The following is a 22,334-nucleotide window of genomic DNA, read 5'->3' on the forward strand; positions in this document are numbered from 1 at the left end:
CTTTGAAGCCTGACTCCAAGCCCCCGTTAGCCTGTCTCGAAGGGCAGAGCCCCCTTTCCTGGCTTTCGGGACGCTTGTCCTGTGCTCGCTGTTCTCCTCCCAGTCTGCCCTGGCTGCCTGCCCAGGTGCCCGGCGCTGCTCTGCAGGTGGAAGTGCAGCCGCCCTGGTGCTGCCCTTGCAGCTCGGCCTGCCGTCCCTACCCGCGTTGGGCCCCGGTACCTGGCGGAGCCCGCCTGCCAGGCAGCCCCGAAGCAGCAGGGAGGCGGGGGGGGGCCAGGCAGGGCAGGTGCCCCAGCCTCCCCGGGCGGCTCGGGCAGCTAACAAAGGGCTGGCGGCCACCAATCGCCGGCTGCCCGGTCGCCCCTCCCGCCGCCCGGCTCGCCGGGGCCGGGGCTGCCATTGGCGGCGGGCGGCCGTCCGTCAGCCCCGGGGAGGGGCCGGTTTCCGGGAGCCGAGCCGAGCCGAGCCGGGAGGATGCCTGCAGCGGCCCCGGCCCCAAGCATGGGGGCTCTGTGCACCGCCTCTGCCAGCCGACACCCGGTAAGCCTCGCCGGCACCTGGGCCTGGCCGCATCCTGCGGGGCCAGGGCATGCCCTTCCCACTGGGGCCAAGCACCTGGCCTGCAGCCGTGCCCTGTCCGGCCCCCATTCCCCTGGAAGCAGGAGGGGGGCTGCTCCCTGGTTCCCCGGTGGCACCCTGCGGGCTCCCCCAGCCTGCGGCCGCTCTCTAGGGTAAGCAAGCTGCGCTCCCCAGCTCTTCCCAGCCCGGCGGATGTTTGCACTCTCCGGGCTGGCCCCGGCAGGAATTGTTGCAGCCTCACCGCTTCTTTCGTCCTCCCAGCCAGGAAGTCGCAGAACTGCCTTTCCTCTGAGGGGCCAGCCTTTAGGAAGCCTAAATCACAAAAGAGCAAGGCAGCCCCCAGTGCAGCGCCGCTGTGCCGTGCCCTGGCTTTTACTGCAAGCCTGGTGTATAATGAGGAGGTGGCAGGACAGCACAGGTCGGAGAGACTTGGAGGATTGTGCAGGAATCGCACCACTTACTTGCTCACAAAGGTGAAGTGGTGGTCCCTGCGCTTTTCACCTCTGGGAAGACCCCCCCTCCCCTTCTGCAGTTGTATTGCACGGCATTAATTTTTTATTGTCAGTTTAATTTTTCGGGCTTAAATATTTAATAGTAATGGCATGCTGTATGTCACCGTGATTTCCCCACAGAGCTGCATGCTAAGGAAGGAGCATTCAGATGCGTGGTCGTAGGTATGTCCGTCCTCGTCCCTCTCATTTAACTTGGATGCAAAAGAAGAACAGCTGATGGCTTCCTGTGGGCAAACGATTGTTGTGCTATGGCCGAGCCACTTTGTGCTATTGAAACCCAAGTAGCTGCTTTGATTTTTGCCAACGACATTTTATGTTCTGTTCCACTTGTTTTGTGAGCGACGGGGCTTAATAGGAGGGGGGTACCAGCCTTGAGTCCCCTCAGAGGGGGAGAGGAGAGCCTTTATCAAAGGCTTCAGGGATACAAATCGATTCCGTTCACATGCTGAAGGAGTGGAATAAGATTGCTATTGAGCTTCTCTAAATGATCGGCAAACCCTTGCATGCTGAAATGTTTGGGCTGAGTCCTTTTTTTTAAGGCTGGGGGTAGGCTCTTGTCCCTCAAGGTGAGAGGATAAAAGAAAATTGTGGCTGCATTTACATGGTGGTGCTTTTCAACTGTTGTTTCAAGCTGGTCGGGCACTTCTGCAACTAAATCCCATGTGTGTTTAGAGAAAGGGGCTGTTCCCGGAGATTTACTGGAGGAGGCCGAACTTCTGAAAAAAGCTGTTTACCATGCGCCTGAAACGGGGGTAGAGGACACAGCAGAGCCGGTTATCTGTTTGCAGCTCCGATAAGGAGGTGGAATAGATCGCTGGCCCGTTTCTGAACTCTGCTTAATGAATGGTTGCTAGGCAAATTGCATCTCAATCAGGTTAATCCTCGAGATGTCATTTACAGGTCTGCTCTTTGTGAGGCCAGAACTATGTGCTTTCCAACTGTACAGGCCAGAAACTGCTGGCAAAGCAGCTTCAAATAGCTTGTTCAAGAACTGGGTGTATATATGTTGCTGAGTGGCCCAATTTAAAGTGCTTGGTGTCACAGGGCCGTCATTTCACGGACATGTGGTAGGTTAGATATCCAGTGATAAATAGGAGACGGCAATGTCATTAGTACCTTTCTGGGATCAGCACAGTAGCTAGCTTAACTCTTTGGCATGGGATTAAGGTGAAAAATGTCTTGCTTCTCCCCTTTGACGGTGCTCCTGGGTAGTGGCAGGTGTTTCAATTCTGAGTGAATTGGCTGCGGGTCCAGGCGAGGTTCTGATGGGATGAGGTAACCTTCTGCAAACTGAGGGATGGGATTGCCGAACGGAGACGAAAATGCGGGACAGCATAGAAGGCCGACAAATAAGGAGTTCCCAAACTGAGACAGGGGGCCAGCAGGATCCCTCAGGCCTGGCCCCCTTGCCCGTGGCATCGGGCCCAGACGTGAGGCCAGCCAGGCGGGTGGGCTGGCGCGAGGCTACCTGTGAGATGGGGAAGAAAGTCCATTGAACCGGGATTCGGAGAATTAATTACACTTGCCAGGGAGTGCGGCCAAAATGTCCTCTGCTCCCGGTTCAGTCCAAAGAAGAGCATGCAGTTTCGTAACGTGGTTAAACTTTAACAGATCTCTGCACAACAGAAGATAATAAGGCACTTGCTTTTAACTGATTTTCCACGAGAGAAATTTTATTGCAAATAAGAATGTTGCTCTCTGATTGAGTCCTCTTTGCTCTTACTCCGAAGGTGTTCTTTGCATTTTATGTCATCAGATATTGAACTAGGGTCAATGCAAATTAAAGAGTATACAGTAGTGAAGAGTGAAAATGCTCTGGGTTTGGTTAACACTGAATGCATTTTAGAAATGGCTAATAATACCGCAGCTTGAAATGAAATGTGGGTTTGTGTTGAATAGCTATAATATTAGTCTTTCATGAGCAGTCATTACAGGAACTTACTAGAGTTTAAATGACTTGGGCTTGGTTTGGGGCGAAATGAAAGTAGTAGGACTTCAAAAGTGGCTTTGAGTATGAGGATCTTTAAATGGTAGGTGCTTTATTCAAGATGGTTTCAAACCGTTTAAAAATAATACCCATCTAGTTTAAAGGAGAAGAATAGGGCCTATGCAGAAGGTACCACTTCTGTCACCAGCAGAACAAAGGCAGCACCTGGACTGTTGCAGGAGGAAGAAAGAGGTTGGGTGACCGAATCCTGCGAGTCTGGAGCGGTGGTGTTTTGTTCCCCTGCAAGTCGAGAGATTGTTCCTGGCTGCTGAATCAGGGGCCTGTCTGGCGAGTACAAGACAAGAGCAATACAACCAGTTTGTCGTAGCTAGAAGTTTTGCCTAAAGTGATATTTCAGGTGGTTGAATTGGGCCGGAAACCCTTGTTAAGAGCCTGTAATATCCATGCGGTGCATCAGGAACAGTTCCCTCTCCACCCCGAGAGTCCCCCGCTGCTCTGAACAGAGGTCTGTCATATGGCAGAAGCGTGCACCAGCATCCTCAAAGCGAGGGGGCAAAAGCTGCTGTCCCTAAACTCTGCCTTGATTCCTGTCTGGCCAAAACGGACACACAACTTCAGCCTCTCCCTCCCTTTGAATTGTAGGATTTATGTCTGCACCAATTTCATTCCTCACGCTTTGTGGCAGGCTTCGTCTGGTCCAAATTGTAACCTGGGAAGCCATAAGGTTAAAACCTTGGTTCTCGCGGTGTTATCAAGGTCCCTGCTCTGCCTTGCATCTGCTCATTAGCTGCAGGATCTAGTAGGTGAGTCTGTGAACTTTCCACCTGACGGCAGGTCTTTCTCGTACGAATGTTCAGGAGGATTGCTGAGTCCTAAAACTCCCTTCTAAAACCTTCAGTACAACTGATTTAAAGCAAACGATTTGCTGGGCTCCTTGATCTTCTGCTTTAGGCTTGGCTGCACAACTTGACTGTTAAGAAGTCGCTATTTCCTTGACCAGAAAAACAGGGGAATCTTTCAAATCCTTAAGAGTGCTTGTGGCTTGCAGCAAGAAGCAAAGAGCCAGTTTGTTTCGAAGGAGATCTCGTTCTGGAGTTGGGTGGGCTGAGCGCCTCTTGATGATTTACAAAGCGTCGTTCTGCCAATACAGTGCACGTTGATCAGATGGGATGCTCCGCTCTGGGAGACAAATGTCCTCTTCTACTAGCGGTACCCAGCTCTCTTCTTGTGGATTTTCATTCCTAGCTGGTGTGGCACAGCAGGGCCTGCGGGAACTGTATCGCAGAGAAAGAATGGGTTATTTATTGCAGCAATCTTTGCAGTTTGAAGATGTTTCTTTTGACTGTCCCCTCTTCCCTGAAGACGTAAGATATGTGCCCTGAGCGAGAGTGCTGGGTGGGCTCTTTTGGCGGCTGTTTTGATGGGGGTCTGTTGCTGCATGGCAGAACGGGTCCTCTCAACAGGGGATCTGTGGAGCCAGCATGCTCAAAACAGAAGTTAGGTTCCTTTTATCCCCTCGTTGCTCCTTTGGGGATTACTTGCCCCAGATTTCACCCTCAGCACCTTGATTTTTGTTTGGGTCCTGGCCCGTTTGCCCCACTCGCTGCCTTGTTGCAAAATATCAAAGCAGTGCTGAAAGATGTTCTCTTAACTTTTAGGTTTATAATTTCAGCAGGCAGTTCCTTGATCTGCTCTGGCAGCCTGGACCTCGGCACCTTTTGTCTTATTCCAAGGACACATTGCAGCTTATTCCTCCTCCTTTATCAGCAAACATAATCTCCACTGGCATTTATCTGTGTCAAAAGACAAATGATGAAGGAGCAGGAGACTGCAGTAGTGGGAAACGGACTTACATGTGTAATGGAAATATTTAGCTTTTAAATTCAAGTCACCCTGTGGAACAGAGACTGTTTTCTGCATTGGCTACTTGTAAGGTAGTGCTGGTGATGTTCACTTTTAAGATGCCAACTACTCCAAGGGCTGGCAAAGCATGCCAGCAGCTAATACTGGCACAGGCATTCCTGCAATGCTTTTTCTCCTCATTGAAAGCTTTTTGCATATGTCAGCAGCAGAAGGTAGCATTAGATTTGAGAAACAAGCATTGCACACTCTGTAAGTGCTTTATTTTTTGCCTGCTTTGTAAGCCGAACAGGTGTGCAAACTGCAGTCAGTACACCCGCGTGGCATCTGAGCGCTGCTCAGTAGTGCAGGCAGAGTTGAGAAAGCTGCCACACAGTTGAGACAAAGTCCCACTTTTTCCATAATGCCCTGAAGAAGCAGCTCCGACTTCAGTTCTACAAGAGCACATCTGTGAGCTTCCCGCTGGGCTGCGTTGCAACTTGGAGAGCCCCAGGTAAGCCAGAAAGTACATGTTACTGCCAGGCTAGACGAGGATTCTGATTAGTGTCATCCGTATCAAAATCAGGACCGCGGCTGTCAGCGTTCGTGAACGTTCGCTTGTGCATTACATTCCCAGAATGTGCTTTAAGCAACGCATGTCTCTCTCTTTGCATTAAAAAGGCAGATTCAGCTTTTCAAAGCAAGTTGATAAATTGCTTTTCATTAAAGGTATGAGTGCCAAAGGGTTGAGCATGCCTTCCAAGAAAAAACATTAATTACAGCTTCTGCAGAGCTTTTATCCATCACAGAGTTATAAACCGTACAAATGCAGTTCACTGAAGGGGGAACGTTTAGTCTTCCTACCACCTTAACGGTTTTGGAAGCTTTAGTGAGATCAGTGAGAACATTTGCCGGCAAGTCGTCTCGGCCTTGATGCCGGGAAAGGCCGGCATCTGTTCAAAAAGAATTGGCGTGCTGGCCTTTCGCAGTGTGAAGGCGGGGATGTGAAACGGGGATCTTGAACCGTTTCTGTTTGTCATAGTACAGATTTGTGGCAGCTGTGAATGAATGCATTGAGTTCCTCTCTAGGTCTTAGTTGCAACTATGGGGCATTTGTGTGTCGCCCGAGTCCACTCCGCCTCTTTTGTCCCAGGCTGTTAAGAGAATCCAGCTTTGGCTTTGCTCCGTGCTAGGTTGTTGCACAATGATAACGGGCTTCTTATTCTGACCCGTGGGCATGTAAAAAGCTACTTGCCAGAGATGAGCTAGGAAATGTCTTGTAGCAAGCGGGAGTCCTTTTGCAGCCTTTCATGGGAACAAGGCTTTTCGTTTTGGTAGCTGCAGGAGGATGCTGCTGAGCATCACACTCCAAAACTTGGCTTTCCTGAATCTGTGGACAGAAGTCTCTTATTCTAATGATATGTTGAGCTTCCCACAGTCTCTCAAGTGCTCCAGCCAAGTTTCACCGTTGCTCTTCTGCATGGTGGACAGCAAGGAGCTGGAGGCCGACCAGCTAGTTTTTGTGCTTGTAAGGCAATCTCTCTATAGCAGAGATCTTTGGTCGTAGCAGGGGCTGGATGTGCGAATGTATATTTTTATTTTTCCCCCTATTCAGAAGTACCGAGGTGTCTTTTGGGTTTTTCAGGAAACTCGTATCAAAAGTAGGTCTGGGACAAGACGGTGGTAGGACCCCTGTACCCGTTGCCAGGTAAAAGTCTGTTCTTTTTGTCTTCCTGGTAGCACCTTCTCCTTCTGAATGAGCCTTTCCCTCTTGGGGTTCGCGTTCTTACCCTGCGAGCACCTTACGCTTGTAAAGTAGCTTCCAGTGGAGCCTTTCAGAGTGCTTTCCAATTATTAGTTAAGCCTTACAACATCCCCTGTGAAGCAGGAAAGTATTATCCTCATATTACAAATGGAAAACAGGTGCGTAGAGGCTGACTTTCCAAGGTCACACAGAATGTCTGCAGGACCCCAAGGAATAAAACCAAGATTTTTTGTCTTGCATTTTAACCACAAATCTCTTGTTTCTCCCAAAACTCCCCCCCCCCCCCCCCCCCCCAAATAGTGCTTTTGATGGGGTCACGCAATCGTATTTGTACTGCACCTGGCCTCTGAACTCAGGAACAAAGTAGGTAACACAACATGAAGCAACCCTCTTCTTGACTAAACATGCCCAAGTAGCACAAGCATCTGTCCAGCAGTGGCTGAAACCCGGATCCAGTTGGTGCTAAGCTTGCTGTGCTAGTGGGGCAGTAATGCTTCTTTTACAGAGGAACAGTTGGTTTCTTTTGGTTGTTTTATATTGAGCAGGAATTCAAGCTCGTTGTTGTGGATGAAGACTGGAGTATCTGTCCCAGATTTATAACGCAAATCTATGGATGAAGATTGATTTTTTTTCTTCTGCATTTTTAACTAGGCATGTTGCTGGTTTGAGCTAGAAGTAATTTTACAAAATTAAGACTTTCACCATTTTTTTGCAGTGTCTGCCTAGCAAATAGCTGGCTTGTTGTTTACACATCTCACATAGTTAAAACTGTTGCCAGTTCACTGTGACTGCGCATTTCAAGAAATTATTGGCACAGAAAAACACAGTCATTATCTTTCTCTAACTCGCAATTTTCCCGTGCTCAAGATGGCTATCATTTCCCATAACTTACAATGAGACGGAAGCTACCCGTTGAGATTGGAGCTAATCACGCCCCAGGTAAATTTTATCACTGTGTGAATTAATTGCTTTTAAAAGGAAAGGGGAGGGGGGAGACTGGAAAAACAGGCAGTCAATCATGTACAGCCACAAGGACCCCTCTAAAAGTCGCGCTCTGGGGCTCAGTCCTAGGCTTTTCGGTCACTCTTGCAGGCCTTGGTGAGTCCATTCCTCTTCGGTGGAGCAGCCAGTGCACAGCGAGGCATTGCCCACCTTCTGCTGATTTCTTAGCCAGCTGCGTGCTGGACATCGAAGCAAACTAGGTAGGTTCGGCTCTTAGCCCAGCATGGTCCGCTGTTGGGACTGGAGCAGCCTGGAAGCTAGTTCCTGGCTGTTGGAGTGGAGGGAAGAAGCACCGCTCACACGCCATAAGTCTCCTTTATGCTATCAAACAAATCCTTCTTCCCAGCCTGGTCCTTCCCCCGTAACCCAGCATATAGCAAACAGCTTGTGCACACGGGATGCTGCTGCTGTGGCTGTCACCGAGTTTTGCCGTCTGCTGCGAGGGAAAGCGTGTAGCAGGATTCCTCATTGCTTGAGGGCAGAAGGAAGCGCCACGGGAGGACGCAGAATGCCTCGACGTATGTGCAGGCAGGCAGGCGCGGGAGTGTCTGGGACTTATTGGTTCCTTGCCTGGGTAGGGTTTGCATCGAGGGGCGGTGGCAGGGCCCCGGGTTAAAGCAGCCTTAATCCCTTTCCAAACAAAGGTGCATTTGTGTAGCTGTTCAGCTTCCTGGAGCTTGCAGGTGCAGTTGGGAGGTCCAGGAAGGAGTGGTCTGATCCCTCTGTGGTGTACGCTTTTGGGGAGGGGAGTGTATCCTGCTGGGTATTGCAAGGGCCATCCAGGAACCTGGAGGGCTCCTTCCTTGTTACAGACTCTCCCTATGCCTGAGGAAGGGCGGTTGTGCCCGAAAGGTTGCAAAGAACAACTTTTCCAACTGCGTAGTTGGTCTCATAAAAGAGGTGCCATCTACCCAAAGAACCTTGTCTGCGTCCTTGTTCTGGCCCTGGTTGAAGAGCCCCTGGTGCATTGTAGAAGGAAGGCAGGGCAGCACCTTGGACACTGCACGGGTCGGAGAAGCAGGAGCTTGCGTGGTATGAAAGCTTGTGCCTCTCCCAAGTTAGCCGGGAAGGTGCTGCCTGCCTTCAGGCTAACATGGCTCACTGCCTCATTTTAGCAGTAGGCAGGCTAGCCAGGTGTGTCCCAATTGTATGTTCCACCTGTCTAAATTACCCCACACCCTGACTTCTGCACTTTTCTTCCTGCATCTTTCCCTTCCTCTGCGCAGTGTTGTGCCTTGTGAAACAGTTATCGCGGCACAACTCAGCACGTTGCTGCTTGACTGGGGGGCCTGCTCGGCTGTAGTCCTGCAAGCCCTTTTGCTACGGAAGGGGAGGAGGAGCAGAACTGAACGCCTCTCCATGCTTTCCTGTGGTGAAGATGCAGTGGAAATTAATACAAAAGCAATGCAAGCAAGCCACTTCCCCTGGTCCCCTCCCACCCTGATTTTGGTCGGGAAGCTCTCTTCTTGCTCCTACGCTGGCCGGTAGCGATCGTTTCAAGTGTGACTGTACAGCTCGAAGCCTTGGCAGGGCCCTTTAGTTTTTCTGCTTGCTGTCGGTTCCACATCTCCCCAGCCTGATCCTAGCCTTGGGCCAGGCCTTCAACACCTGGTAGGAGCTACCTTACATCTGTGTTGCCTGTCAGCTTCTATCGCATGTCAAAATGGGGAGTTAACTCTAAAAATAGCTTGAATATGAAATGGCTGCTTTGAATCTACCAGAATGAGTCGCAGACCTGGGGCTGGGGCACAGAGGAGTTGGCGTTTCCAGGTCTTGAATCTTGGCTTCCCAGAGACGAGCAATGCTGCCCTGTTCTGAAGAGTCGTGAGGGGACGAGCGGTAGACGAAGGTAGGACTTTTTGGAGCAAGACCCAGGCTCTGTTTCCAGCCGTGCTGCTCGCTTACCTGGAGACCTTGCTCTAAGGCCCCCTGCCAGTGGGAGCTGACATTTATCCTCGCCGCTCCATCCAGGTGTGGAAGTCTAGTGTCCATTTTACAGATGGCCACGCTGAGGCGCAGAGGCTGTGAAGAACTTGCCTACTATCACATGGGGAATCTGAGGCAGCAAGAGATATTGCAGCCATCTCCTGCGTCTCCCCAGGGCTTCAGTCACAACAGCCTTTTCCTCTCCTATTTTGGCTCATGTGTCCTGGTTTATTCCTCTGTAGGGTATCCTTCTCTGGTGGGGAGCGGGGGGTGTCACTCTTGCTTGTCTCCGTGGTGGTGAGGCCTGAGTGATGTTTGTCAAGTGTTTTGAGAGACATGGGCGAAGGGCAAAGTGTTAATTATTACAAGTGGAAGCAGGTTTGAAAGGGAGGGGGAGCCATTTTCTGGTCTGTTAGTTAGCAAAAATGCAAAATATAAATGGGCCAACCAGCAGGAATTAAGCTAAAAGCTCCCCTCCCCCAAGCACCTGCATGGGCTGAGCACTTAAAGGCAGTTGATTGTCACTGCTGCAGCAAAGATCTGAGAAGCCTGGTTCTGGAACAGCAAAAGCAACTGAGATTTCCCAAGGTGGTCGGTTCAAATGACCAGTAATGGTGGTGGGGGGAAGCATTTCTAGTTAATACATTTCCGGTTTCACAAATGCAGAAAGAGCATTTCAGTCCTTCCGCTCATCAGATTTACAGTGCTTGGGGGTTTGTGAAACTCTGATGGTGCTGCCATTTCAGTACTAAGCAGCCAGGGGGTCAGCGAAACAGCAACTTGGGGTGTGTTTCAGAAACTCTTCCTCCTTTGTGCTCCTGGTTATGGTTCAAATGCCTCTCTAGTGAGGAGAGGCATTGTTAATGGCTTTATCTTGGCCCAACAAGCTGGGCATTAGCAGAAATGCCGAGTGAATTGCAATGGGGAAGCTGCGAGAGTGATTTCATGTTTGTCCACGTTATTGCTAGCACTTTCATTTGTAGAGAGCGAGCAGGAGCAGGCTCCTTGCCAGCAACAGCTTCATTCAGATTAGGGCTTTAGTTCAATTATGTCCAATTAACTTTTATTGCAGATAGCAGTGATAATTACTTGCAAGTCAATTTTTTGGCTGTGGTTATCCCAAGGCTAAAGTCAGAGCTTGATGGATTTTAATAACTGGAGTGACGCATTGCTCTTCCTTCTTTTTTGGGCCTCATTTAGACAAAAGGTCAGGAGCTATGTAAAAATCCATCTTACAATTAAGACCTACTGTTCTGCTCTTCAGCAGGCATGTAGTATTTTAAAAGAAGCTATTGGGACCAGTCTTAAAAGGGCTTTTTATATTTTCAGATCATAACCTTGAGCTTGCTGCTGCGCTGGGACAAAAGAATGGGTTGGATGGGACTGATGTCATTCGGTATAATGCGTGCCTATTGTGAGCTGGTAGATGCAGCATTGTCTTTTTGAAGTGTATTATACATTCTGTTCAAAACCACAAGTGCTGGTTTGAAGCCTTGTCACCCTTGGTTGTCATCAGGTCCACAAGGATTGCAAGGCATGCGGGAAAAGCATGTTGCCTTCAGGTATTGCAGCCTGCAAGCTCCTTAGTTGCCTTTGCTCTTGGGTGTTGGCCTCCGTGACTTGGGGAAAAGGACGAAGATGTACCGCTGTCGCTGAGCTCCCAAGGAGATGGACCACATCTGCTTAAATGCCCTCTGCCTTCCTCCCCTAACTCTTTAATTTGGTTGCCTGCCTACTGTTATAAATGGAGGTGAGCTTGAAAGGTGAGATGGTTTGTAAGCAAAATCATGGTTAATTAAACTGCACAGAGCAAAAATTGATTTTGATCGAAAGTGTTACAGGGATTGCGGGAAGGTCCGTGTTGATTCCGAAAGCCCAAAGGTTGGGAGATGCTGACATAGCATTTCAGCCAGTACCAAGGGTAACTTTCTATTGTTCGTGGCTCCTACTTGTTTATTCCCAAATACACTTGCCTGCATTGTGATTTATTGCCACATCAAGGGACTCCTCCTCCTCTCTAACGTTATTTTGCAGTTTTCCATTTATAAAATATTAAAAAGGTATTGTATCCGTTGCCTGGGAATACAAAGCTAGTTTAGTCATGTAGCTGTGGGAAACAGTTAGATTTATCTCTCGTTCCTCTAGCACGTTTAGAGCGGAGAGCCTCCATGAGGGCGTCTGTGTGGTAACGTCCAGTGATGGAGGGTCAGTTGAAGACTCGTAAAAGGCCGGAAGTCTGGGAGATAAGGAACGAGTGAGGAAACCGGCTGGGATCGACTACGGTTTTTCAAAGTTGGCTGGGGCTCAGGGAAGGGAGGGGCGAGCGTGTATGTAAAAAAGAGTGCTACGGCTTTGTATCCAAATAGCTACTACTTAAATCGCCAACAATTGTCAAGCCCAGGCGATTTTGAAAATAAGAGTTTTTCCTTTGGAAGGAGGTCTGAATCATTCCACGTTCCAGCCTTTCCTTGTCGTTATCACGAGCTTATTCAGGGGAATCCAATATGTAGTTCGAAACCGAACCTTTGAGTTGGTTTGGGAGAGGTAAAAGGGAGGAATGCAGTTCAGCTTAGAGTTTTATCCTCAGGGTCGCAATCAGGAAGGTAAATGAGATGCTGATTTTTTTTTTTTTCTTTTGTCCAGGGCCCGAACATTTAATGCAAGCCAGCTGCCTTCCTGCCGGGCTCTTGCAGACATTTGCACCTCAGCAACTTTGCTCTCCATTTGTTTTTGGCTTTTGAACATTTGTGTAGGCTGAACTTAGATTGTGTAGCGTGGTCGTGGCGTTTCAGACAGCCGCTGCGTGAAATAGAGCCGGGTAGAAGCAGAGAAACCCAGCAAGCCATCCGTGCTGCCAGCCCTTGCCCAGGCGTAAGGGACCCCAGGGTGGGAAACGTAATGGTTGAAAGATATTTTTTTTCGTGTGAATAGATGTTGCTGCTTGCCCCCCCCATCCCTCAGTCCTTAGCTTCGTGGGATAAATTGTGAAGATCTGGAGTTCATCTTGGAGCGTCAAAGATGCCGGTTTTGTTCTATGCGCCCAAGAGCTAGATTGCTTTTCCAAACAAAAGCCATTTCCTACGAGCCACCGGCCTGTGGCAGCTCGTGGGGAGCATCTCCTCCATCCCTTTGCTCTGTGGTGCAAGGCCTTGTGTGTCGGGCACTTGTGGTACATAGGGGAGCTTAGCAAATGTTGTGAGAGTGTGGTGTGCTTGTACAATGAGACAACTTCCAGGTCCTGAGAACTTCCTAGTCACTCTGCATCGTTCCCTGGTTTCCCCCAGCTGTTCCCTACAAGGTAGAGGGACAGTGCAGGCAGCAGTAACTGCTGGGCTTTGTCACGTGGAGCGAGACCTTCCAAATGGCCCGGCTTTCTCCCTCCATGCTGCAGGACAAGCAGGACTGGGGCATGCAAACCAGCCCAGGAGGAGGAGGAGGGATGGGTTGGTGGAGTCGCCTTTGTCCCAGCAGCCGACCTTGATTCGCTCTGACCTGTGTGTATAACAACAGTGAGGTGCAACTATTAAACCCTAGCCTAGCTACAACCTCATTTCTTTAAATGCAGTCTAGGCACCAGATTTTGAGTAATTTTAACTGCATGGACGGTTTGAATTGCCTGCATACGTTTATTGCGAGAAGCGTCTGGGACCAAGAGAAGACTGACCTGAATGTCTTAAAGGGCCTGATTTTCGATGAGTTTCTAACTCCCAATGGATTTACTTGCAAAATGTCAGAAAATGTGTCCTGTTCTGAAAGGCTCAGCACGGTACATTTGGGGAGGCCATGTAAAACGCACAGAATTTGAAGCAAGATTTTTAAGTGCAAAATGGAATCGAGTCTTAACAGCGGAGCCATGGTCAGCACCTCCGTACGCGTCCTGTTGCACTGTCAGGAAACCAGACCTGGCACTCGGTTTACCAGGCTGGTGTGAACAGGATGATTTGCAAGTCAGGCTGCAGTAGAGCCTCAACAACAAGAATGCAAATGAAATGCTTTCACTTTAAAAAAAGGCTGTCCTTTGTAACCAAAAACCCTTCCTTGAAAATTGCTTTTGTCATCCAGGGGCTTCAGCCTCTGTGACCCTACAGGGAGTGAGCAAGGGGCAGCTTTTCTGCAGTCTGTGGAAGGTTTTTTGAAACATAAAAACAACCCTAGGGGGGTTGGAGCTGACGAGGAATTCTTAACGAAGTAAATGTGTGTGCTTTGGCCAGCAGGGAACAGCCGCTTTCCCGGGGCAGTCATCTGACCACTCTGAATTTAATGCTGCCTTTGGCTGCTCTTAATCACCTGTTCACATTGTAATGTGCCATTATGTGGTTTATTGCTGCATGCGTGAAAGGCACTGATGTTCTCCGTGGCACTTTAGCAAGAGGTTTGCTCATAAGTCACAGTGCGCAGACTACAGGGATATTTAGTGACTAAGCAGCTAAGCAAGCCCTCCGCGTATCTTCCTGCGAGAGCTGTGCCTTGTGTTTGTGCTACGTGTGGGTCCGCTCTCGCTTGTTAGGGGTGTAATGGGCAGGGGCAGTCGGTTGCATGAATTTTCTGGGGTCACAAGCTATTTAAGGTGAAAAAAGGTAAAGTACCATTTCCTGGGTGGACAGCATTCTGGAGCAGGGTGAAAGATCAGATGCTTAGAGGGATCTGATCGTTATTAGCGCAACTAAAATCTTCTGCCTCGGTTAACACACTTTGGCAAGCGCTCCCGTCTGGGTGTGTTGTCACTGAGACCCAGACCTGGGTTTTGCCTTGTGAAAGTATGAGAAGAACGAGGGAAGAGGAGAGAGTGGGGATGTTTTTCTGCTGAATCTGAGCATTTCTTATTGCTTACTCAGGTGCAGCAGTATCTAAGGAAGGAACGCCCGGGGCGGTGGCAACTTGCAATGGTTTTGTCTCCTTTTGATTAAAATGAGCTGGCTTTCTCGCTTGGTCTTTCATCCTCGCTTGGGCATAATTTGGGATGGGAAACTGCCCAGAGGATGCCTGGAAAGTTCTCGGGGAGTACTGCGTCTTTGTTGCACTCATGAATACATCTCGAATGTAGAGGTCAAGCAACTTTCTAGTCTTCACGTAATTCTTTTAAGCCCTAAATGTGGCGAGTCAGCACTCATTTTAACCCTTTTTAAAGGGCTTTGGGAATTCAGTTTATTAGAAGCAGTGAGAAAAATGGTGGGTTCAGGTTTCGAGGTCTTAACCCTCAAGCCTGCGTTTTCATGAATGCAGGCGATTGCTATCCGGTAGCGATTCAGCACAGAGCTGACATGAAGTTGTTCTCCTGGTGTTCTGCATATTTGTCTGAACTGTGCTCTGCCGGGAGAGTTTGGGGTATTTACATTTCTCACAGGATTGCCAGGGAATGGCTTTTCTGTTCAAAGGGCCCAGTGTCTGCCGTGATGTGTAGCAGGGTGGGATCCCGCAGCCAGTGTTCAGGATCCAAGATGATGGTGAGCCCTGCTTTGCTGTAGCTCAGCACTGAGGATCGTTGGCACAGGACCTGGGAGGCCAGAAGCATTTATGCTATGAAGAGATTTGCCCAAGGAAAGCGTACCGGGTTTCTGGTGCTTGGTTTTGCGGGGCGTGGGCGTTGGTCAGTTGGCTGCATGCACGTGTGTAAGTGAGCGTGTTGTACAAATTGAGCGATTTGTTGTGAGACAGGAGGTTGTCAGTCTGGATACTCTTTTTCTGTCGTGCGTGTTGGCAATGGTGGGTCTTTGACAAGGCAGCTCTGTCTCTCTGCCACCTTTCTCTGAAAAGAAATGGCCAAATTTCAAAGCAGAGTTGTTCGAGAAACCGCTTTTGTGTCGGAGCACACGTGCAGTGTTAACTTGTTCTAAATTGGGAGTAATTGGCTCTCAGACCTGCCAGATGGGAGATCTGATGTAATTTCCCCAGCCCAATTCTTTCCAAGTGATCGCTGTGGGGTGTCTGCAGCTCTGGCTTCTTGGACCACTCTCTAGTTCTCCGACTTCCCTCTTCCCGCCCTTGAAGAGTCTGTCCAGTTCTCTTAACTGGGATTCCCGAAGCAGCAGATTTCACTAGGTATTTTCTGAGACTATCCATGCCTTCTTCTTTTTGGGTGCACCGAGCCCTGTCTCCCTTTCAGTTGTTCTTTAAACGTTGTAGATGCAGCACTTCCGTATGTAGGCAGGAACGTGCAAAAGATACGGTGCAATAAAACAGCTGTCCTCTGCTTACGGTTTTTGTGGTGCTGGACTTCTGTGAAATGGATACGTTGGCTACAGAAGGGAAATGGGGATCACATGCTTGTCATTTAAACGATTTGGCTCTTCATATCAGTCCTGGCAGCCTTGGCAAGGGGAAGAAATGGGACGCCTAGAAAGGCTTGATAGCACACGCCATCCTTTGTCTGCTGGATGGCCACGCTGGTAACGTGCTGGTGGCGTGAAGACCCGTCTGTACTGTGCAGCCGCCCAGCTTTCGTGGAGACCCACTGGCATTTCAGGCCGGAGCCTGCGGTTTGCCCTGTCCATGAGCCTTCAGGTTTGGTGGCCGTGCCTCTTGCCCTAGAGAAAAGGGCAGCTGTTGTGCCCCAGCCCGCGGACACCAGATGAACGTGGTAGTTCTTGCTGTCAGCAGTAACCAGCCGTGAAGCAGAGGCCGAGTTTTGGATTATCTTCTGTGTCAGAATGCAGAAGAGCGTGAAAGGCATTAGCTAGATGTTAGCTTTAACAGTGTTCCCTACTTACATGACCTGCTTTTTTAATTTTTTTTTGCAAAGCCTTTTTTCCTTGTCTTGAGGTTTAAAAGTGATCTTCCCCGGCAGTGAATAAAAGGCCCTAGGCACAGAGCATACCATCCTGCTTGGACAGGCCAAGCCTTTGCTGGGTTTCCTTATAAGTTTGTCTTTCCTTCCTGAAAATCCAGCTGTCCCTCTCTTCCCTCCACACGCTTGCTTGCAGGTCACCGTGTCTATTAGTGCAGGATCGGGGGCCTCTGTTTTCGCTGCTGTTTGTCTGTTAAACACAGCCATTGCCTCTAAGCCTGTTGTGTGTAGCAGGCAGTGCAAGGTGGCACCTTCTAGACTAAGTCATTCAGAGACCTGAGCTTTCATAGGACGACTTTGTTGGACGCTGTGCTGCTTTGTGTTGCAAAATGAGCTGTGAGACAGGGCAGCGAGCATGGTGCATTTGTACTTGTTCTCAGGATGCTAACCGGCAGGACACGGTTTAGTGCTACTAGCCAGCCTTCTGGGTTGTGCCATAGGACTGAACGTGTGGCTGTGGGGACAGGGGAATCTGTTGCTTCATGTGTTAAAACTAGCACTTTGAGGCAAAACAGCCTGGGCTGTGAGGATGTGCACATCATTTTGCTGTATCATCATTGCTGTAATACAGGGAGCGTAAGTGCAAAACTTCTCCCATCGCTGGTGTCCATCTCTCTCGTTGGGGTGCAGTTCGCTGTTTAAGTTGGAGAATTTCAGATTAGAAACTTGTCTCCCAGGCATGGATCACAAGTGCTTCAGGCAAACAGGCTGGTATCTGGTGGTGAGTAGCCCAGGGTCCCTGGAAGGGAGGAGGGGACGCCATACTTTTCCCACCCCTGTTGTCCTCCGTGGTCAGAGAAGAGGTGGTTTACTTCTAACAGGTGGTTGTGTGAGACCACAGCAGTTCCTAACCTTCCTGTAGTCCAGCTGGGAGGTTTGGTCCCAACCTGCCCCAGTCCAGGGTGGAGATTTGTCATGGGTGGTCCGACTTGCTTGAAGGGAATTCGTTGGAAAAAATGCTTGATGCGAGCGAGGCTTCTGCCCCTCGAGGTCTGCTGCTCGCCCTTCACGGAAGCTGGCTCGAGCGGTCAGAGTTGGATGTCCCCAGAGATGAGAGTTGCATCCGTTTCTCTAATGGTGCAACCTCAGGATGAGGTGCAGGGTTTGTAAGGCTGCTTTTTTTTTTTTTTGCCTTGTGTGTGAAATTGGGGATCAGTTCAAAGTCATTTGAAATCAGCCAGCAGGTGTTGGGTGTGGGATCCGGACGGCAGTCGATCATTCATCATTAGTCTCCCTCGGTGTTTCCTTCACGGTCAGGCTGCGTCCAGCACTAGGTCAGGCTGGCTATCAGTTTGCATTTTCCACTGTTGTGCTTCCCCCGGGTGAAACCCAAGGAGGCTTGTCTGGTGCTAGCCAGCCCCTTACAGCCAGCACAGTGTTTGGAAGGGTGCTCCAGGTAGAGGCGGCTCGCAAGGCTGCAGAAGGTGCTTGCAGAACGGCCGCCTTAGTGTCCCCAGGAGAGGTGAAGTGTGTCACAAAAGCTCTTTCGTAACTTGGTTTTGAGCAAATAACTGTCTTTTAGGAGACATAACCTCGGTAGGCAGAACTTGGAAACCGCTGAGGGGTAAATTAGCCGCCCTTCTTCACTTAGCAGTTGGCTTCCTCTGCTTGCAACTGAGACCGAGACGGAGCTCCTGCCTGCAGCGCAGGGGAGCTTTATATCCACGAAACCAAGCCCAGCACATGCGTGTGGCTCCTGTCTGTCGTGTGCTGCGTGCCACGTAACTGGTTACAGCTTCTTCACCTGTTCCGTAACTGCGGAGAATTAATTTGCTCAAAAGGTCAAATAACATTATTGCCTGGGCTTATTAGGCTGCAGTTGTGCTGCTTTCCCCGTTACTCAAGGCCTAATTATTTTGCATCGTATTTTTGAACGGTATGTTGGCTTGTTCTGTCCTGAAGAACCAAATAGGAGGCCCCTCCTAGTAAACCCAGATTGTTTTTGGCTTTAGAAAAGCCCTGTAAGTAGAGGTGCCAAAATTAGTACTTTGTAGGTTAGATGCTTGAGACCTTCCAGTGGGGCTGAACACTGTCAAGTGTCGGCAGAGGCAGGTATTAATTTTCCAGTTTTTCATTTCTCAGTTGGCGCACAGCTGTGCCATTTTAAAATGTCAGTTTAGCCATGGCAACAGTTTGAAAGCAAACTATTGCTTGAGATGAAAATACAGAGATTTTTTCATCAACGCGTTACTAATTACATTGCATCCGTGAAGCGTGGGTCCCTCCTTAACCTACCAGGGGCTGTTTGACTGTCTTCGCGACATCCTTGCCTTATAACCTTGCCTTGTCTCTCTGTTGTTGCAGTGTGCGGAGGAGTGAATGCCCCATGTTGTGTTAGTGCCTGTCTGCCATGCTGGCCTGTCTGCCAGGACCAGGCGACCTCTCCTTTCAGCTTCTTTCTTACATGCAGATGAACACTGGACTTCAGAAATGTGAGTGACGTTTTGCCTGCAGGATTTGGTTCATTGTTAAATCTGGCACTGGTACAGCTGCACATTTAGGGGGCAGTGGAAAAACTGTTTAATATTAGAGTCTTTATGTTTTGTCATGCCTTCCGGGCACCCATCGATAATGGCTGTGGGAAGGAGCGCTACTAAAGTTCGAGCGTTAGCAGCAAGCTCCCTCCCCCTGCCTCCCCACGCCTTACTTTAGAGAGGTTAATTTTAACCGTAGCGAGGCAGCATGCAAAACAGTCTTCCATTTACATTCCTGTCTCTCTGCTAAAAGCATTTTGCAGCAAAAGCGTGTGTTGACCCGACTCTGAACGCATGTTCCGATTCATTTTCGCTAAATTAAATAGAAGAGCAGACGCCAGTGGAAATTAGGCTGCACTTAATGGAGATCTGGTGAGGTTCGCTCTGTTGCTATAAGGTGCATCACCTATAACGAGTGTTCGTAATGTATACAGCCACGGTTTCTAGTGATCAGTCTTGCTGTTGCTTCCTTCTGTCTCCTCTAAGTTTCTGAAAATACTTTGATAGACACCTGGACTTTCAGTTGCCTCATTCGTTCCTGTGGTATTTCAGATAAACCTTGGATTTGGGAATAGGTGTTTGGTTATTAAAGAGATGTTTCAAGCTACCTCATCTTCTCCGTTTGCCAGCCTTCAGAGACGGCTCAGGTCGTGCATCTGATTCTACACTGGGGATAGCAAGCAGGAAGTTGTTCAGGAAGCCCAAAGTGCAGCACAGGCTTGTTCTCCATGCAGAAGCTAACTTTATCTTGTCCAAAGTATCTGAAATTTAAATGTAAGGAAAACCCTGTGCCTTCAGTTAACCATGGTTGGACTCGTTATTGCCTTTCAAAATCAAGCAACGTACGCTCCAATTATAGTCCAGCTGTTGACCTGTTAGGGTTCATGACGTGCTCCTCAAATCTAGCGTGAAATGTTGTGGGGGAAAGAAATAGTCTCCAGGTTCGGCAGCTGCCAGAAGAAAGCACGTTTCTGCATTTCGGTACTTAAGCAGCATTTGTCCGAACGTGCCTCCAGCGTGCGCTGTGACGCCGTGGCAGTCGCAACAAGGGAAAGTGTCCGGAAAGGGGCGTCTACGTGTGGCACGAAAGTAGCTAAAAGTGACTGGCACTCTCCCTTTCCTCACTTCAGTGACTTTCTAGTCCTGGTAGTGCCGGCCAAAATATGTGTACAGCTAATTGCTCAGAGGGCAGCACCTGTATGGCAGCTTAGTGCAAAAGAAGCCTGGAGAGCTTTGCTTACCTGGCGGTCGTGTTAGAGCAAGGGAAAGCTTGTCGATCAGTCGAATCCTCTATCTTGGTTATGTCGAGATGAGGAACGTGGCTTCTGTACTGCATTGGTTCTGTATTGGGTAGGGTAGCTTGCTTAATGTAGCAGCAGCTCTGAGCCTGGTGCTACTGGCTGGTTCCAGGCACTGCTAAACCCGGATGGGAAGCATGCCGTATCTCATTGAGCGAGGAGCTTAGGGCCTGGGTGTTGAACAAATTTGGGACAACTGGCAAGGCACTTGCTGGTGGAAATTCTTAGCAGGTCCGGCTCACTCTGATGTACATTGAAAATCAAACTGCTCCTACAGACCTCGCCCCCTCCTCCTGCAGATATGCGTAAGATTAATTGGGTGCCTTTCTCGACATACAGTGTATGCATAAGCACTTTAGCCCCTGGCCAAAGGAAAGCTGGGTTTATGAGTGTTGCTAATGAACACCTACTTGTGATTCCTTTATTTTGGGGGTGGCTGTGGCGGAGAGTTTGAAATAGCGCTGTGCTTTTTATAGAAGCCACATTGCTGTACCTGATAACCTGTATTAAAATAACATGCCCCCCGCCCCCCAAAGCCAGGAGTAGCTTTCTGGATCTGTGTTCTACTTAAAGCTCCACACGCATTGGTTTCCTTCTTCCCCGCGCAGCCTCAAGCAAAGGGATTTTTTCCAAGGATGCTCTTTGGAAGAACAGGTTTCTGGAAGCGACTTGTTAATATTTTTACTTCGATAAAGATGTTTTTCACAGACTTTGAGGACAAGGCCTGATTGTTCAGCCCCCTGCCATTTCAAGGGTAAGGAGAGAGAGAGCCTGCCATGTCCTTAGCTGCGTATGAGCGCGGCCATCGGTCTTTATCTGCATTGCTTCCTCCCTTGCCTCCGCCACTTGATGATTCTGCTGAAGACTTGAAATATTTGAGCAGCTTTCTTATCTACCCTGGGTGCAAGCCAGGCGTATGAGAAACTTAGGGTTCAATACAGTAGTGGTGAAGCTACAGTAAAGACCAAGTGTGGTGTGTGAGTTGCTGGGCTACAAGACAAACCCATGGGCAAAAATTAACTCCTGCCCAAGGCTGGAGAAGTCTTTCATTAAACCTGCAGAGAAATTGCTGCAGCTCAGAGCTTTACCTAGGGATTGGTGTAGCTCTTCCTTGTTTGTCAGAACCAAAATGCTTTGATTATTGTAATGATCTTTAAGGCCTGTTATACTTCAATGACTTTTAATGAAAATTTAACCATAAGTAGCTTACAAAGCTGTGGTTTTTAAAGCTGTACTGCGAAATGCACTTAAGAAAAGATGTAACATCAGTGCTGCAACAAAGCAGAGAAACATGCTGCTGCTAACGAGAGGTTATCTGCTATGGGAAAATGTACATCTAATCGTTGTATGGCCTGGCATCAAGTTCCAGCACTGGTCGCAAGTGATGGGGATGTCAGACGCAAATGCACATCTTGTGTAAATCCATCCTTCATGTTTTCTTCTTGGCACAGTCCACTGAACTAAGGCATCGTTTTTCTGCCCTACTTAATCCTCCTGGCTGTTGCATTGCTGTCTTGGGACCCTTGCACTGACTCTTCAGGCTCTCTGGTCACCTGCAAATTCCTCTGGCATCACCTTTATGTTTGATACCGGTTTTTCTGTGTTACTGTCCAGACTGAAATGACTGAGCCTGGTGGAAGCACCAGTGAAATGTAAGGCTGCCTTGCGCTAAGGTGCAAGAGCCTTTGGTGGGGGGGGTCTCCTGGTGGAGCCCGTGCAAACGGAACGACCGATTGAGCTGTTTCAGGGCAAAAGGGGCTTCTCATTTGGAGACCAGAATTGCCAAGAGAAGGTGGGAGGCATTTTTACAGAAAGGGTAAGGGGCTAATTTCATAGAGGGGTCTGAAAGGTGCTTTATTAATCAATTTAAGATTGGACTTGGAGTTCCTTTTTGGTGCACATTTTCACTTGAATGGAGGGCTTGTTTTAACCCTGAAGGCTGACCCTGGATTTGAAGTAAGGAACCCTTTCAGGTTCACCATTACGGATGTGCCATAGCTGATAGATTTGCCCCATTCAATCATGTTTTGACATGCATCTTTGTGAGTATTTGAACTGCTTCCTGATGGGAATTGCAATGCTTTGTATCAAAATGCAACCCCAGGACCCTGACTGTTAGGAAGGTGGTCTTGTCTAGGTGATGAAGTACCTGGCATACTTAGTCACTGGCGACATTTGCTGTCTGGTTTGATGTTAGAAAACCCAGA

The 22,334-nt window shown here is 49.1% G+C and overlaps 1 protein-coding gene across 7 annotated transcripts in view; it reads left to right on the forward strand.

Annotated features, from left to right (window-relative positions):
* The first annotated feature begins 455 nt into the window (after positions 1-455).
* The window catches only part of FAM222B (family with sequence similarity 222 member B), a 28,891-nt gene continuing 7,012 nt past the window's right edge, over positions 456-22,334 (forward strand). The window contains exons 1-2 of one of the 7 annotated variants that reach the window (XM_019545818.1): positions 456-540; positions 18,660-18,787. In XM_019545818.1, coding sequence (XP_019401363.1) covers positions 18,706-18,787 — 82 coding nt within the window. In that variant the 5' untranslated portion in view covers positions 456-540; positions 18,660-18,705. Of the gene's footprint in view, positions 541-869; positions 1,254-3,580; positions 4,336-4,561; positions 5,393-18,659; positions 18,788-22,334 lie in introns of those variants that run through there. The other 6 variants (XM_019545825.1, XM_019545820.1, XM_019545819.1 and 3 more) reach the window with 6 other exon arrangements.

This window comes from Crocodylus porosus, unplaced genomic scaffold (assembly GCF_001723895.1).
Source record: "Crocodylus porosus isolate Cpor-Errol unplaced genomic scaffold, CroPor_comp1, whole genome shotgun sequence".
NCBI classification, from domain to species: Eukaryota; Metazoa; Chordata; order Crocodylia; family Crocodylidae; genus Crocodylus; species Crocodylus porosus.